We start from the raw sequence: 12474 nt of genomic DNA on the forward strand, positions 1-12474 counted from the left end.
AACTGTTGACTGGCGGGCAGCTCTGACGACTGTTGACTGGCGGGCAGCTCTGACGACTGTTGACTGGCGGGCAGCTCTGACGACTGTTGACTGGCGGGCAGCTCCTTCACACAGCCCTTGTGCCCCCCCCTAAAAAATTATTGGGGGTGCCTCTCGGTCTCCCAGTCCTTGCCAGCCTTCTTCCGCTGCTTGGTCCTGTGTTGGTGGGGAATTCTGTCACCAAAAATGTCATACTTGTCGTTGAAGATGTCGTATGGTAGATAGAAGGACCAAGGCGCAGCGGAAGTGTGGATACTCATATTTATTACTGCAAAAAACATGTAAGGTATCCACTTGAGAAAACAAAACAATAAACAAAACAATGGACGGTACTCACAATGTGACGGTGTGGCAGGCTCAACCAAACAAAGCAGTGCTCACAACAATTCCCCACCACCCCAAAGACAAACACACACACCTATATAGGACTTCCAATCAAAGGCAACTATACACACCTGCCTTCAATTGGAAGTCCCAATCATCCAACCAACATATACAAACACAAACCTGCCACGTCCTGACCCCAAAACTAAAACCCTAGCTCCATCTGCTGGTCAGGACGTGACAACCCTATACCTTATAACACATTAAACCTAATCCTAACCCTATACTTTAGAACACAGTAATCCTAAACCTAACCCTATACTTTAGAACATATTAAACTTAATCCTATACATTAGAACACATTAATCCTAATCCTAATCCTATACTTTAGAACACATTAATCCTAACCCTATACATTAGAACACATTAATCATAATCCTAACCCTATACTTTAGAACATATTAATCCGAATCCTAACCCTATACTTTAGAACACATTAATCCTAATCCTAACCCTATACATTAGAACACATTAATCCTAATCCTAACCCTATACATTAGAACACATTAATCCTAATCCTATACCTTAGAACACATTAATCCTAATCCTAACCCTATACTTTAGAACACATTAATCCTAATCCTAACCCTATACCTTAGAACACATTAATCCTAATCCTAACCCTATACCTTAGAACACATTAATCCTAATCCTAACCCTATACTTTAGAACACATTAATCCTAATCCTAACCCTATACTTTAGAACACATTAATCATAATCCTAACCCTATACATTAGAACACATTAAACCTAATCCTAACCCTATACCTTAGAACACATTAATCCTAATCCTAACCCTATACTTTAGAACACATTAATCCTAATCCTAACCCTATACATTAGAACACATTAATCCTAATCCTAAACTTTAGAACACATTAATCCTAATCCTAACCCTATACTTTAGAACACATTAATCCTAATCCTAACCTTTAGAACACATTAATCCTAATCCTAAACCTTTACATTAGAACACATTAATCCTAACCCTATACTTTAGAACACATTAATCCTAATCCTAAACCTTTACATTAGAACACATTAATCCTAACCCTATACTTTAGAACACATTAATCCTAATCCTAACCCTATACTTTAGAACACATTAATCCTAATCCTAACCCTATACTTTAGAACACATTAATCCTAATCCTAAACCTTTACCTTAGAACACATTAATCCTAACCCTATACTTTAGAACACATTAATTCTAATCCTAACCCTATACTTTAGAACACATTAATCCTAATCCTAACCCTATACTTTAGAACACATTAATCCTAATCCTAACCCTATACTTTAGAACACATGAATCATAATCCTAACCCTATACATTAGAACACATTAAACCTACTCCTAACCTTATACTTTAGAACACATTAATCCTAATCCTAACCCTATACTTTAGAACACATTAATCCTAATCCTAACCCTATACTTTAGAACACATGAATCATAATCCTAACCCTATACATTAGAACACATTAAACCTAATCCTAACCCTATACTTTAGAACACATTAATTCTAATCCTAACCCTATACTTTAGAACACATTAATCCTAATCCTAACCCTATACTTTAGAACACATGAATCATAATCCTAACCCTATACATTAGAACACATTAAACCTAATCCTAACCCTATACTTTAGAACACATTAATCCTAATCCTAACCCTATACCTTAGAACACATTAAACCTAATCCTATACTTTAGAACACATTAATCCTAATCCTAACCCTATACTTTAGAACACATTAAACCTAATCCTAACCCTATACTTTAGAACACATCAATCCTAATCCTAACCCTATACTTTAGAACACATGAATCATAATCCTAACCCTATACAACAGAACACATTAAACCTAATCCTAACCCTATACCTTAGAACACATTAATCCTAATCCTAACCCTATACTTTAGAACACATTAATCCTAATCCTAACCCTATACATTAGAACACATTAATCCTAATCCTAAACTTTAGAACACATTAATCCTAATCCTAACCCTATACTTTAGAACACATTAATCCTAATCCTAAACCTTTACCTTAGAACACATTAATCCTAACCCTATACTTTAGAACACATTAATTCTAATCCTAACCCTATACTTTAGAACACATTAATCCTAATCCTAACCCTATACTTTAGAACACATTAATCCTAATCCTAACCCTATACTTTAGAACACATGAATCATAATCCTAACCCTATACATTAGAACACATTAAACCTACTCCTAACCTTATACTTTAGAACACATTAATCCTAATCCTAACACTATACTTTAGAACACATTAATCCTAATCCTAACCCTATACTTTAGAACACATGAATCATAATCCTAACCCTATACATTAGAACACATTAAACCTAATCCTAACCCTATACTTTAGAACACATTAATTCTAATCCTAACCTTATACTTTAGAACACATTAATCCTAATCCTAACCCTATACTTTAGAACACATGAATCATAATCCTAACCCTATACATTAGAACACATTAAACCTAATCCTAACCCTATACTTTAGAACACATTAATCCTAATCCTAACCCTATACTTTAGAACACATTAATCCTAACCCTATACATTAGAACACATTAATCCGAATCCTAACCCTATACTTTAGAACACATTAATCCTAATCCTAACCCTATACCTTAGAACACATTAATCCTAATCCTAACCCTATACCTTAGAACACATTAAACCTAATCCTATACTTTAGAACACATTAATCCTAATCCTAACCCTATACTTTAGAACACATTGAACCTAATCCTAACCCTATACTTTAGAACACATCAATCCTAATCCTAACCCTATACTTTAGAACACATGAATCATAATCCTAACCCTATACATCAGAACACATTAAACCTAATCCTAACCCTATACCTTAGAACACATTAATCCTAATCCTAACCCTATACTTTAGAACACATTAATCCTAATCCTAACCCTATACATTAGAACACATTAAACCTAATCCTATACTTTAGAACACATTAATCCTAATCCTAACCCTATACATTAGAACACATTAATCCTAATCCTAACCCTATACATTAGAACACATTAAACCTAATCCTATACTTTAGAACACATTAATCCTAATCCTAAACCTTTACATTAGAACACATTAATCCTAACCCTATACTTTAGAACACATTAATCCTAATCCTAACCCTATACATTAGAACACATTAATCCTAATCCTAACCCTATACTTTAGAACACATTAATCCGAATCCTAACCCTATACTTTAGAACACATTAATCCTAATCCTAACCCTATACTTTAGAACACATTAATCCTAATCCTAACCCTATACATTAGAACACATTAAACCTAATCCTATACTTTAGAACACATGTGTTTCCGGTCACAACTTGCAGACTTGTTTACGCTGCTGTGCGTTTTTGTTGCCGTTTTTACTTTGCTACCTGACGGTTTTTACTTTTTCATTACCGTATATTTTTACTTTTTCCCTCACTCAACTTTTTTTTTCATTCAACTTTCCTATCCCGGAGGTTTTATCTGGACATGGTTCGTCAGGACTTCAAACAGCTGAAGCTAAGTAACATTAACATGATGCCTTCTAATTGCAGTCGTTGTACTCATAATATACAGGAGAACGATCGCCTTACGGCAAGGATAGCTGTGCTGCAAGCCCAGCTTCAGACGCAATCGTTAGGCAAGGGTCATTTCAGTGTAGGAAAGGATGAAACAGCGTCTGTGCCACCAGCAAGTACAGATAGTAACGTTAGTATAAACCCCCTCGCACGGTCCCCGCAGCCGGACATCTTTCTCATGGCGTCTGGAGGGAAACGCTGTAGGAATGCTCAACCGGTGTCGCTTATTCAGCTGACAGAAACTTTCAACCGGTTCTCCCCGTTAAGCGAGTCGGAGTCGGAGGCCGAGACTTCTCTGGTCTCTGCTCCTCCCGTTGTGGGGTCTGAGACGCCGACGGCTCCCACCATTAGCTCTGACAAATTGAAAACCCTAGTCATTGGCGATTCCATTACCCGCAGTATTAGACTTAAAACTAATCATCCAGCGATCATACACTGTTTACCAGGGGGCAGGGCTACCGACGTTAAGGCTAATCTAAAGACGGTGCTGGCTAAAGCTAAAACTGGCGAGTGTAGAGAGTATAGAGATATTGTTATCCACGTCGGCACCAACGATGTTAGGATGAAACAGTCAGAGGTCACCAAGCGCAACATAGCTTCAGCATGTAAATCAGCTAGAAAGATGTGTCGGCATCGATTAATTGTCTCTGGCCCCCTCCCAGTTAGGGGAAGTGATGAGCTCTACAGCAGAGTCTCACAACTCAATCGCTGGATGAAAACTGTTTTCTGCCCCTCCCAAAAGATAGAATTTGTAGATAACTGGCCCTCTTTCTGGGATTCACCCACAAACAGGACCAAGCCTGGCCTGCTGAGGAGTGACGGACTCCATCCTAGCTGGAGGGGTGCTCTCATCTTATCTACGAACATAGACAGGGCTCTAACTCCTCTAGCTCCACAATGAAATAGGGTGCAGGCCAGGCAACAGGCTGTTAGCCAGCCAGCCTGCCAGCTTAGTGGAGTCTGCCACTAGCACAGTTAGCGTAGTCAGCTCAGCTTTCCCCATTGAGACCGTGTCTGTGCCTCGATCTAGGTTGGGCAAAATTAAAAATGGCGGTGTTCGCTTCAGTAATCTTACTAGTATAAAGACCTCCTCCATTCCTGCCATTATTGAAAGAGATTGTGATACTTCACATCTCAAAATTGGGTTACTTAATGTTAGATCCCTCACTTCCAAGGCAGTTATAATCAATGAACTAATCACTGATCATAATCTTGATGTGATTGGCCTGACTGAAACATGGCTTAAGCCTGATGAATTTACTGTGTTAAATGAGGCCTCACCCCCTGGTTACACTAGTGACCATACCCCCCGTGCATCCGGCAAAGGCGGAGGTGTTGCTAACATTTACGATAGCAAATTTCAATTTACAAAAAAAAAAACAATGACGTTTTCGTCTTTTGAGCTTCTAGTCATGAAATCTATGCAGCCTACTCAATCACTTTTTATAGCTACTGTTTACAGGCCTCCTGGGCCATATGCAGTGTTCCTTACTGAGTTCCCTGAATTCCTATCGGATCTTGTAGTCATAGCAGATAATATTCTAATTTTTGGTGACTTTAACATTCACATGGAAAAGTCCACAGACCCACTCCAAAAGGCTTTCGGAGCCATCATCGACTCAGTGAGTTTTGTCCAACATGTCTCTGGACCTACTCACTGCCACAGTCATACTCTGGACCTAGTTTTGTCCCATGGAATAAATGTTGTGGATCTTAATGTTTTTCCTCATAATCCTGGATTATCGGACCACCATTTTATTGCGTTTACAATTGCAACAAATAATCTGCTCAGACCCCAACCAAGGAAGATTAAAAGTCGTGCTATAAATTCTCAGACAACCCAAAGATTCCTTGATGCCCTTCCAGACTCCCTCTGCCTACCCAAGGACGTCAGAGGACAAGAATCAGTTAACCACCTAACCGAGGAACTCAATTTAACCTTGCGCAATACCCTAGATGCAGTTGCACCCCTAAAAATTAAAAACATCTGTCATAAGAAACTAGCTCCCTGGTATACAGAAAATACACGAGCTCTGAAGCAAGCTTCCAGAAAATTGGAACGGAAATGGCGCCACACTAAACTGGAAGTCTTCCGACTAGCTTGGAAAGACAGTACCGTGCAGTATCGAAGAGCCCTCACTGCTGCACGATCATCCTATTTTTCCAACTTAATTGAGGAAAATAAGAACAATCCGAAATTTCTTTTTGACACTGTCGCAAAGTTAACTAAAAAGCAGCATTCGCAAATGGAGGATGGCTTTCATTTCAGCAGTAATAAATTTATGAACTTCTTTGAGGAAAAGATCATGATCATTAGAAAGCAAATTACGGACTCCTCTTTAAATCTGGGTATTCCTCCAGGGCTCCATTGTCCTGAGTCTGCACAACTCTGCCAGGACCTAGGATCAAGGGAGATACTAAAGTGTTTTAGTACTATATCTCTTGACATAATGATGAAAATAATCATGGCCTCCAAACCCTCAAGCTGCATACTGGACCCTATTCCAACTAAACTACTGAAAGAGCTGCTTCCTGTGCTTGGCCCTCCTATGTTGAACATAATAAACGGCTCTCTATCCACCGGATGTGTACCAAGCTCACTAAAAGTGGCAGTAATAAAGCCTCTCTTGAAAAAGCCGAATCTTGACCCAGAAATTCTAAAAAACTATCGGCCTATATCGAATCTTCCATTCCTCTCAAAAATTTTAGAAAAAGTTGTTGCGCAGCAACTCACTGCCTTCCTGAAGACAAACAATGTATACGAAACGCTTCAGTCTGGTTTTAGACCCCATCATAGCACTGAGACTGCACTTGTGAAGGTGGTAAATGACCTTTTAATGACGTCAGACCGAGGCTCTGCATCTGTCCTCATGCTCCTAGATCTTAGTGCCGCTTTTGATACCATCGATCACCACATTCTTTTGGAGAGATTGGAAACCCAAATTGGTCTACATGGACAAGTTCTGGCCTGGTTTAGATCTTATCTGTCGGAAAGATATCAGTTTGTCTCTGTGAATGGTTCGTCCTCTGACAAATCAATTGTAAATTTCGGTGTTCCTCAAGGTTCCGTTCTAGGACCACTATTGTTTTCACTATATATTTTACCTCTTGGGGATGTCATTCGAAAACATAATGTTAAATTTCACTGCTATGCGGACGACACACAGCTGTACATTTCAATGAAACATGGTGAAGCCCCAAAATTGCCCTCGCTAGAAGCCTGTGTTTCAGACATAAGGAAGTGGATGGCTGCAAATTTTCTACTTTTAAACTCGGACAAAACAGAGATGCTTGTCCTAGGTCCCAAGAAACAAAGAGATCTTCTGTTCAATCTGACAATTAATCTGGATGGTTGTACAGTCGTCTCAAATAAAACTGTGAAGGACCTCGGCGTTACTCTGGACCCTGATCTCTCTTTTGAAGAACATATCAAGACTGCTTCAAGGACAGCTTTTTTCCATCTACGTAACATTGCAAAAATCAGAAACTTTCTGTCCAAAAATGACGCAGAAAAATTAATCCATGCTTTTGTTACTTCTAGGCTCGACTACTGCAATGCTCTACTTTCCGGCTACCCGGATAAAGCACTAAACAAACTTCAGTTACTGCTAAATACGGCTGCTAGAATCCTGACTAGAACCAAAAAATTTGATCATATTACTCCAGTGCTAGCCTCCCTACACTGGCTTCCTGTTAAGGCAAGGGCTGATTTCAAGGTTTTACTGCTAACCTACAAAGCATTACATGGGCTTGCTCCTACCTATCTTTCCGATTTGGTCCTGCCGTACATACCTACACGTACGCTACGGTCACAAGACGCAGGCCTCCTAATTGTCCCTAGAATTTCTAAGCAAACGGCTGGAGGTAGGGCTTTCTCCTATAGAGCTCCATTTTTATGGAATGGTCTGCCTACCCATGTGAGAGACGCAGACTCAGTCTCAACCTTTAAGTCTTTACTGAAGACTTATCTCTTCAGTAGGTCCTATGATTAAGTATAGTCTGGCCCAGGAGTGTGAAGGTGAACGGAAAGGCTGGAGCAACGAACCGCCCTTGCTGTCTCTGCCTTGTCGGTTCCCCTCTTCCCACTGGGATTCTCTGCCTCTAACCCTTTTACAGGGGCTGAGTCACTGACTTACTGGTGTTCTTCCATGCCGTCCATGGGAGGGGTGCGTCACTTGAGTAGGTTGAGCCACTGATGTGGTCTTCCTGTCTGGGTTGGCGCCCCCCCCTTGGGTTGTGCCGTGGCGGAGATCTTTGTGGGCTATACTCGGCCTTGTCTTTGGACGGTAAGTTGGTGGTTGTAGATATCCCTCTAGTGGTGTGGGGGCTGTGCTTTGGCAAAGTGGGTGGGGTTATATCCTGCCTGTTTGGCCCTGTCCGGGGGTATCATCGGATGGGGCCACAGTGTCTTCTGATCCCTCCTGTCTCAGCCTCCAGTATTTATGCTGCAGTAGTTTATGTGTCGGGGGGCTAGGGTCAGTCTGTTACATCTGGAGTATTCTCTTGTCTTATCCGGTGTCCTGTGTGAATGTAAATATGCTCTCTCTAATTCTCTCTTTCTCTCTTTCTTTCTTTCTTTCTCTCGGAGGACCTGAGCCCTAGGACCATGCCTCAGGACTACCTGGCATGATGACTCCTTGCTGTCCCCAGTCCACCTGGCCATGCTGCTGCTCCAGTTTCAACTGTTCTGCCTGCGGCTATGGAACCCTGACCTGTTCACCGGACGTGCTTGTTGCACCCTCGACAACTACTATGATTATTATTATTTGACCATGCTGGTCATTTACGAACATTTTAACATCTTGACCATGTTCTGTTATAATTATCCACCCGGCACAGCCAGAAGAGGACTGGCCACCCCTCATAGCCTGGTTCCTCTCTAGGTTTCTTCCTAGGTTTTTGGCCTTTCTCAGGAGTTTTTCCTAGGGAGTTTTTCCCAGCCACCGTGCTTCTTTCACATGCATTGCTTGCTGTTTGGGGTTTTAGGCTGGGTTTCTGTACAGCACTTTGAGATTTCAGCTGATGTACGAAGGGCTATATAAATACATTTGATTTGATTTGATTAATCCTAATCCTAACCCTATACATTAGAACACATTAATCCTAATCCTAACCCTATACTTTAGAACACATTAATCCTAATCCTAACCCTATACTTTAGAACACATGAATCCTAACCCTATACCTTAGAACACATTCATCCTAATCCTAACCATATACATTAGAACACATGAATCCTAACCCTATACATTAGAACACATTGATCCTAATCCTAACCCTATACCTTAGAACACATGAATCCTAACCCTATACTTTAGAACACATTAATCCTAACCCTAGACTTTAGAACACATTAATCCTAATCCTAACCCTATACATTAGAACACATTAATCCTAATCCTAACCCTATACTTTAGAACACATTAATCCTAATCCTAACCCTATACTTTAGAACACATTAATCCTAATCCTAACCCTATACTTTAGAACATATTAATCCTAATCCTAACCCTATACATTAGAACACATTAATCCTAATCCTAACCCTATACGTTTGAACACATTAATCCTAATGCTAATCCTATACATTAGAACACATTAATCCTAATCCTAACCCTATACTTTAGAACACATTAATCCTAACCCTATACTTTAGAACACATTAATCCTAATCCTAACCCTATACATTAGAACACATTAATCCTAACCCTATACCTTAGAACACATTAATCCTAATCCTAACCATATACATTAGAACACATTAATCCTAATCCTAACCCTATACCTTAGAACACATTAATCCTAACCCTCTACATTAGAACATATTAATCCTAATCCTAACCCTATACTTTAGAACACATTCATCCTAATCCTAACCCTATACGTTAGAACACATTAATCCTAATCCTAACCCTATACGTTAGAACACATTAATCCTAATCATAACCCTATACTTTAGAACACATTATTTTAAACACTAATAACTGACCTACTCCAGCAGCGTGTTAAATATACCTTAGAACACATTAATGCTAATCCTAATCCTATACATTCGAACATATTAATCCTAATCCTATACTTTAGAACAGCAGTGTGTGTTAAATATACCTTAGCCTCGTCCAGAGGTGTGTGCGTGTCCTCTCTGTACAGCACACTAAATGAGATGCTCTTGGGATGTGAGGTGAACAGCCAGTGTATGGAAGCACCAGGGGTAGACCCAGTAATGGGGATGGAGCTGTAACAACCAGACCTGATGAACAGCTCCCTCAGATCGTCACCAAACACACTGATCTCCTCCTCACTGAACGGAACACACAGCCTGGAGAGGAGGACACACGCATCATAACAACAACACATTAATAACAAAACACCACAGACAGATTCACAGACAGATTAACAGACAGATTCACAGACAGATTAACAGACAGATTCCCAGACAGATTAACAGCCAGTACATGCAGCCAGAATCACAACCAGATTAACAGCCAGTACATGCAGCCAGAATCACAGCCAAATTAACAGCCAGTACATGCAGCCAGAATCACAGCCAAATTAACAGCCAGTACATGCAGTCAGATTAACAGCCAGTACATGCAGCCAGAATCACAGCCAAATTAACAGCCGGTACATGCAGCCAGATTCCCAGCCAGTACATGCAGCCAGATTCCCAGCCAAATTAACAGCCAGTACATGCAGCCAGAATCACAGCCAAATTAACAGCCAGTACATGCAGCCAGAATCCCAGCCAGTACATGCAGCCAGATTCCCAGCCAAATTAACAGCCAGTACATGCAGCCAGAATCACAGCCAAATTAACAGCCAGTACATGCAGCCAGAATCCCAGCCAGTACATGCAGCCAGATTCCCAGCCAAATTAACAGCCAGTACATGCAGCCAGAATCACAGCCAAATTAACAGCCAGTACATGCAGCCAGATTAACAGCCAGTACATGCAGCCAGATCAACAGCCAGATTAACAGCCAGTACATGCAGCCAGAATCCCAGCCAGTACATGCAGTCAGATTTCCAGCCAGATTCACAGCCAGATTCACAGCTAGATTCACAGCCAGAGGCAAAGATGAGAGAAAAAAAGAAGCCGCAGAAAGATAACTCCAGGGAGAGCCAGAAAGATAACTCCAGGGAGAGCCAGAAAGATAACTCCAGTGAAAGCCAGAAAGATAACTCCAGGGAGAGCCAGAAAGATAACTCCAGGGAGAGCCAGAAAGATAACTCCAGGGAGAGCCAGAAAGATAACTCCAGGGAGAGCCAGAAAGATAACTCCAGGGAGAGCCAGAAAGATAACTCCAGGGAGAGCCAGAAAGATAACTCCAGGGAGAGCCAGAAAGATGGGCTTGTTTTTGTCTCAAATGACACTACGTCTTTCCCCTTCTTTTGACTAGATCTTTATGGGAGGTGGTTCTGGTCATACAGGGTAACCAATTCAAATACCTCATTCACATTACCCATAAATCACTCTGTTACGTTGCGCCAGATGTCATTCACTTCAAACAGGAAGTTTCCAAACCACAGAAGATGAAAATGTGGTTTCGACGATGGGTTAATGGGGATAGCTGGCAACTTGTAAATAATTAGCCACTCCTATAAGTGAGTACTTTTTTAATAGTATGTTAAACATAATACACATTGCCTGTGTGGCTCAGTTGGTAGAGCATGGTGTTTTTTGCAACGCCAGGGTTGTGGGTTCGATTCCCACGGGGGACCAGTACGGGGAAGAAAAAATTATATTAAAAAATGTATGAAATGTATACATTCACTACTGTAAGTCGCTCTGGATAAGAGTGTCTGCTAAAAGACTAAAATGTAAAATGTAAATGAAATATCAGCCCATGCAGAGAAGCATGAGAATAAACTTCACTCAAGATTCTACAGTTTTCTCCTTTGACAGTATCAACGTTTAGCTCTACTTTGGGAATTGTGCTCAAATCAACACAATATCAGTCACTTTTAATGTAACATAATGAAAACAAAACAAACTACGCAAACTTAGTATACAAAACTAACTGTGCAAGAGATTTTCTTGTAGGCAGAGCACATTGGAGTAGGATTCTATTGCATTGACAGGCACAACAACACTCTACAAAGACAGGTGCACCATAACCAATCAGAGCTGCAGTAGGCCTATATGCAAATAGCCATTGTTATATATGGATCTGTGCCATTAACTTTGAACTGGACTGTGTTTACAGTATGAGTGGTCGCGACTAGATGCGCTTGTTTGAGATCAAAGCGAGAGCTGCATGTAGCCACCTGTGCCCATTTGTGACCGACCAGGCTGATGTTTTGTAGCAAAATTTTATTTTTTTAAAAATGTTTTATACATTGGATAAAAGTAGACACTCCAAGCTAGAAAGTGGTATATCATACACTACAGTTAAGGA

The 12474-nt window shown here is 40.4% G+C and overlaps 1 protein-coding gene and 1 long non-coding RNA gene across 2 annotated transcripts in view; both read right to left on the reverse strand.

The window, feature by feature from the left end:
• The window catches only part of LOC115170251 (FYVE and coiled-coil domain-containing protein 1), a 55139-nt gene that overhangs the window by 5255 nt on the left and 37410 nt on the right, over nt 1-12474 (reverse strand). The window contains exon 17 of the mRNA XM_029726649.1: nt 10184-10394. Within this exon, the coding sequence (XP_029582509.1) occupies nt 10184-10394 (211 nt within the window). The remainder of the gene's footprint in view (nt 1-10183; nt 10395-12474) is intronic.
• On the reverse strand, nt 651-9457 carry LOC115170252 (uncharacterized). The gene is made up of 3 exons (XR_003871012.1): nt 9418-9457; nt 3215-3663; nt 651-935 (listed from the first exon to the last, which is right to left on the reverse strand). It is a non-coding gene; the product is annotated as an uncharacterized LOC115170252 (long non-coding RNA).

The sequence above is a fragment of the Salmo trutta genome, chromosome 31 (assembly GCF_901001165.1).
Source record: "Salmo trutta chromosome 31, fSalTru1.1, whole genome shotgun sequence".
NCBI lineage: Eukaryota > Metazoa > Chordata > Actinopteri > Salmoniformes > Salmonidae > Salmo > Salmo trutta.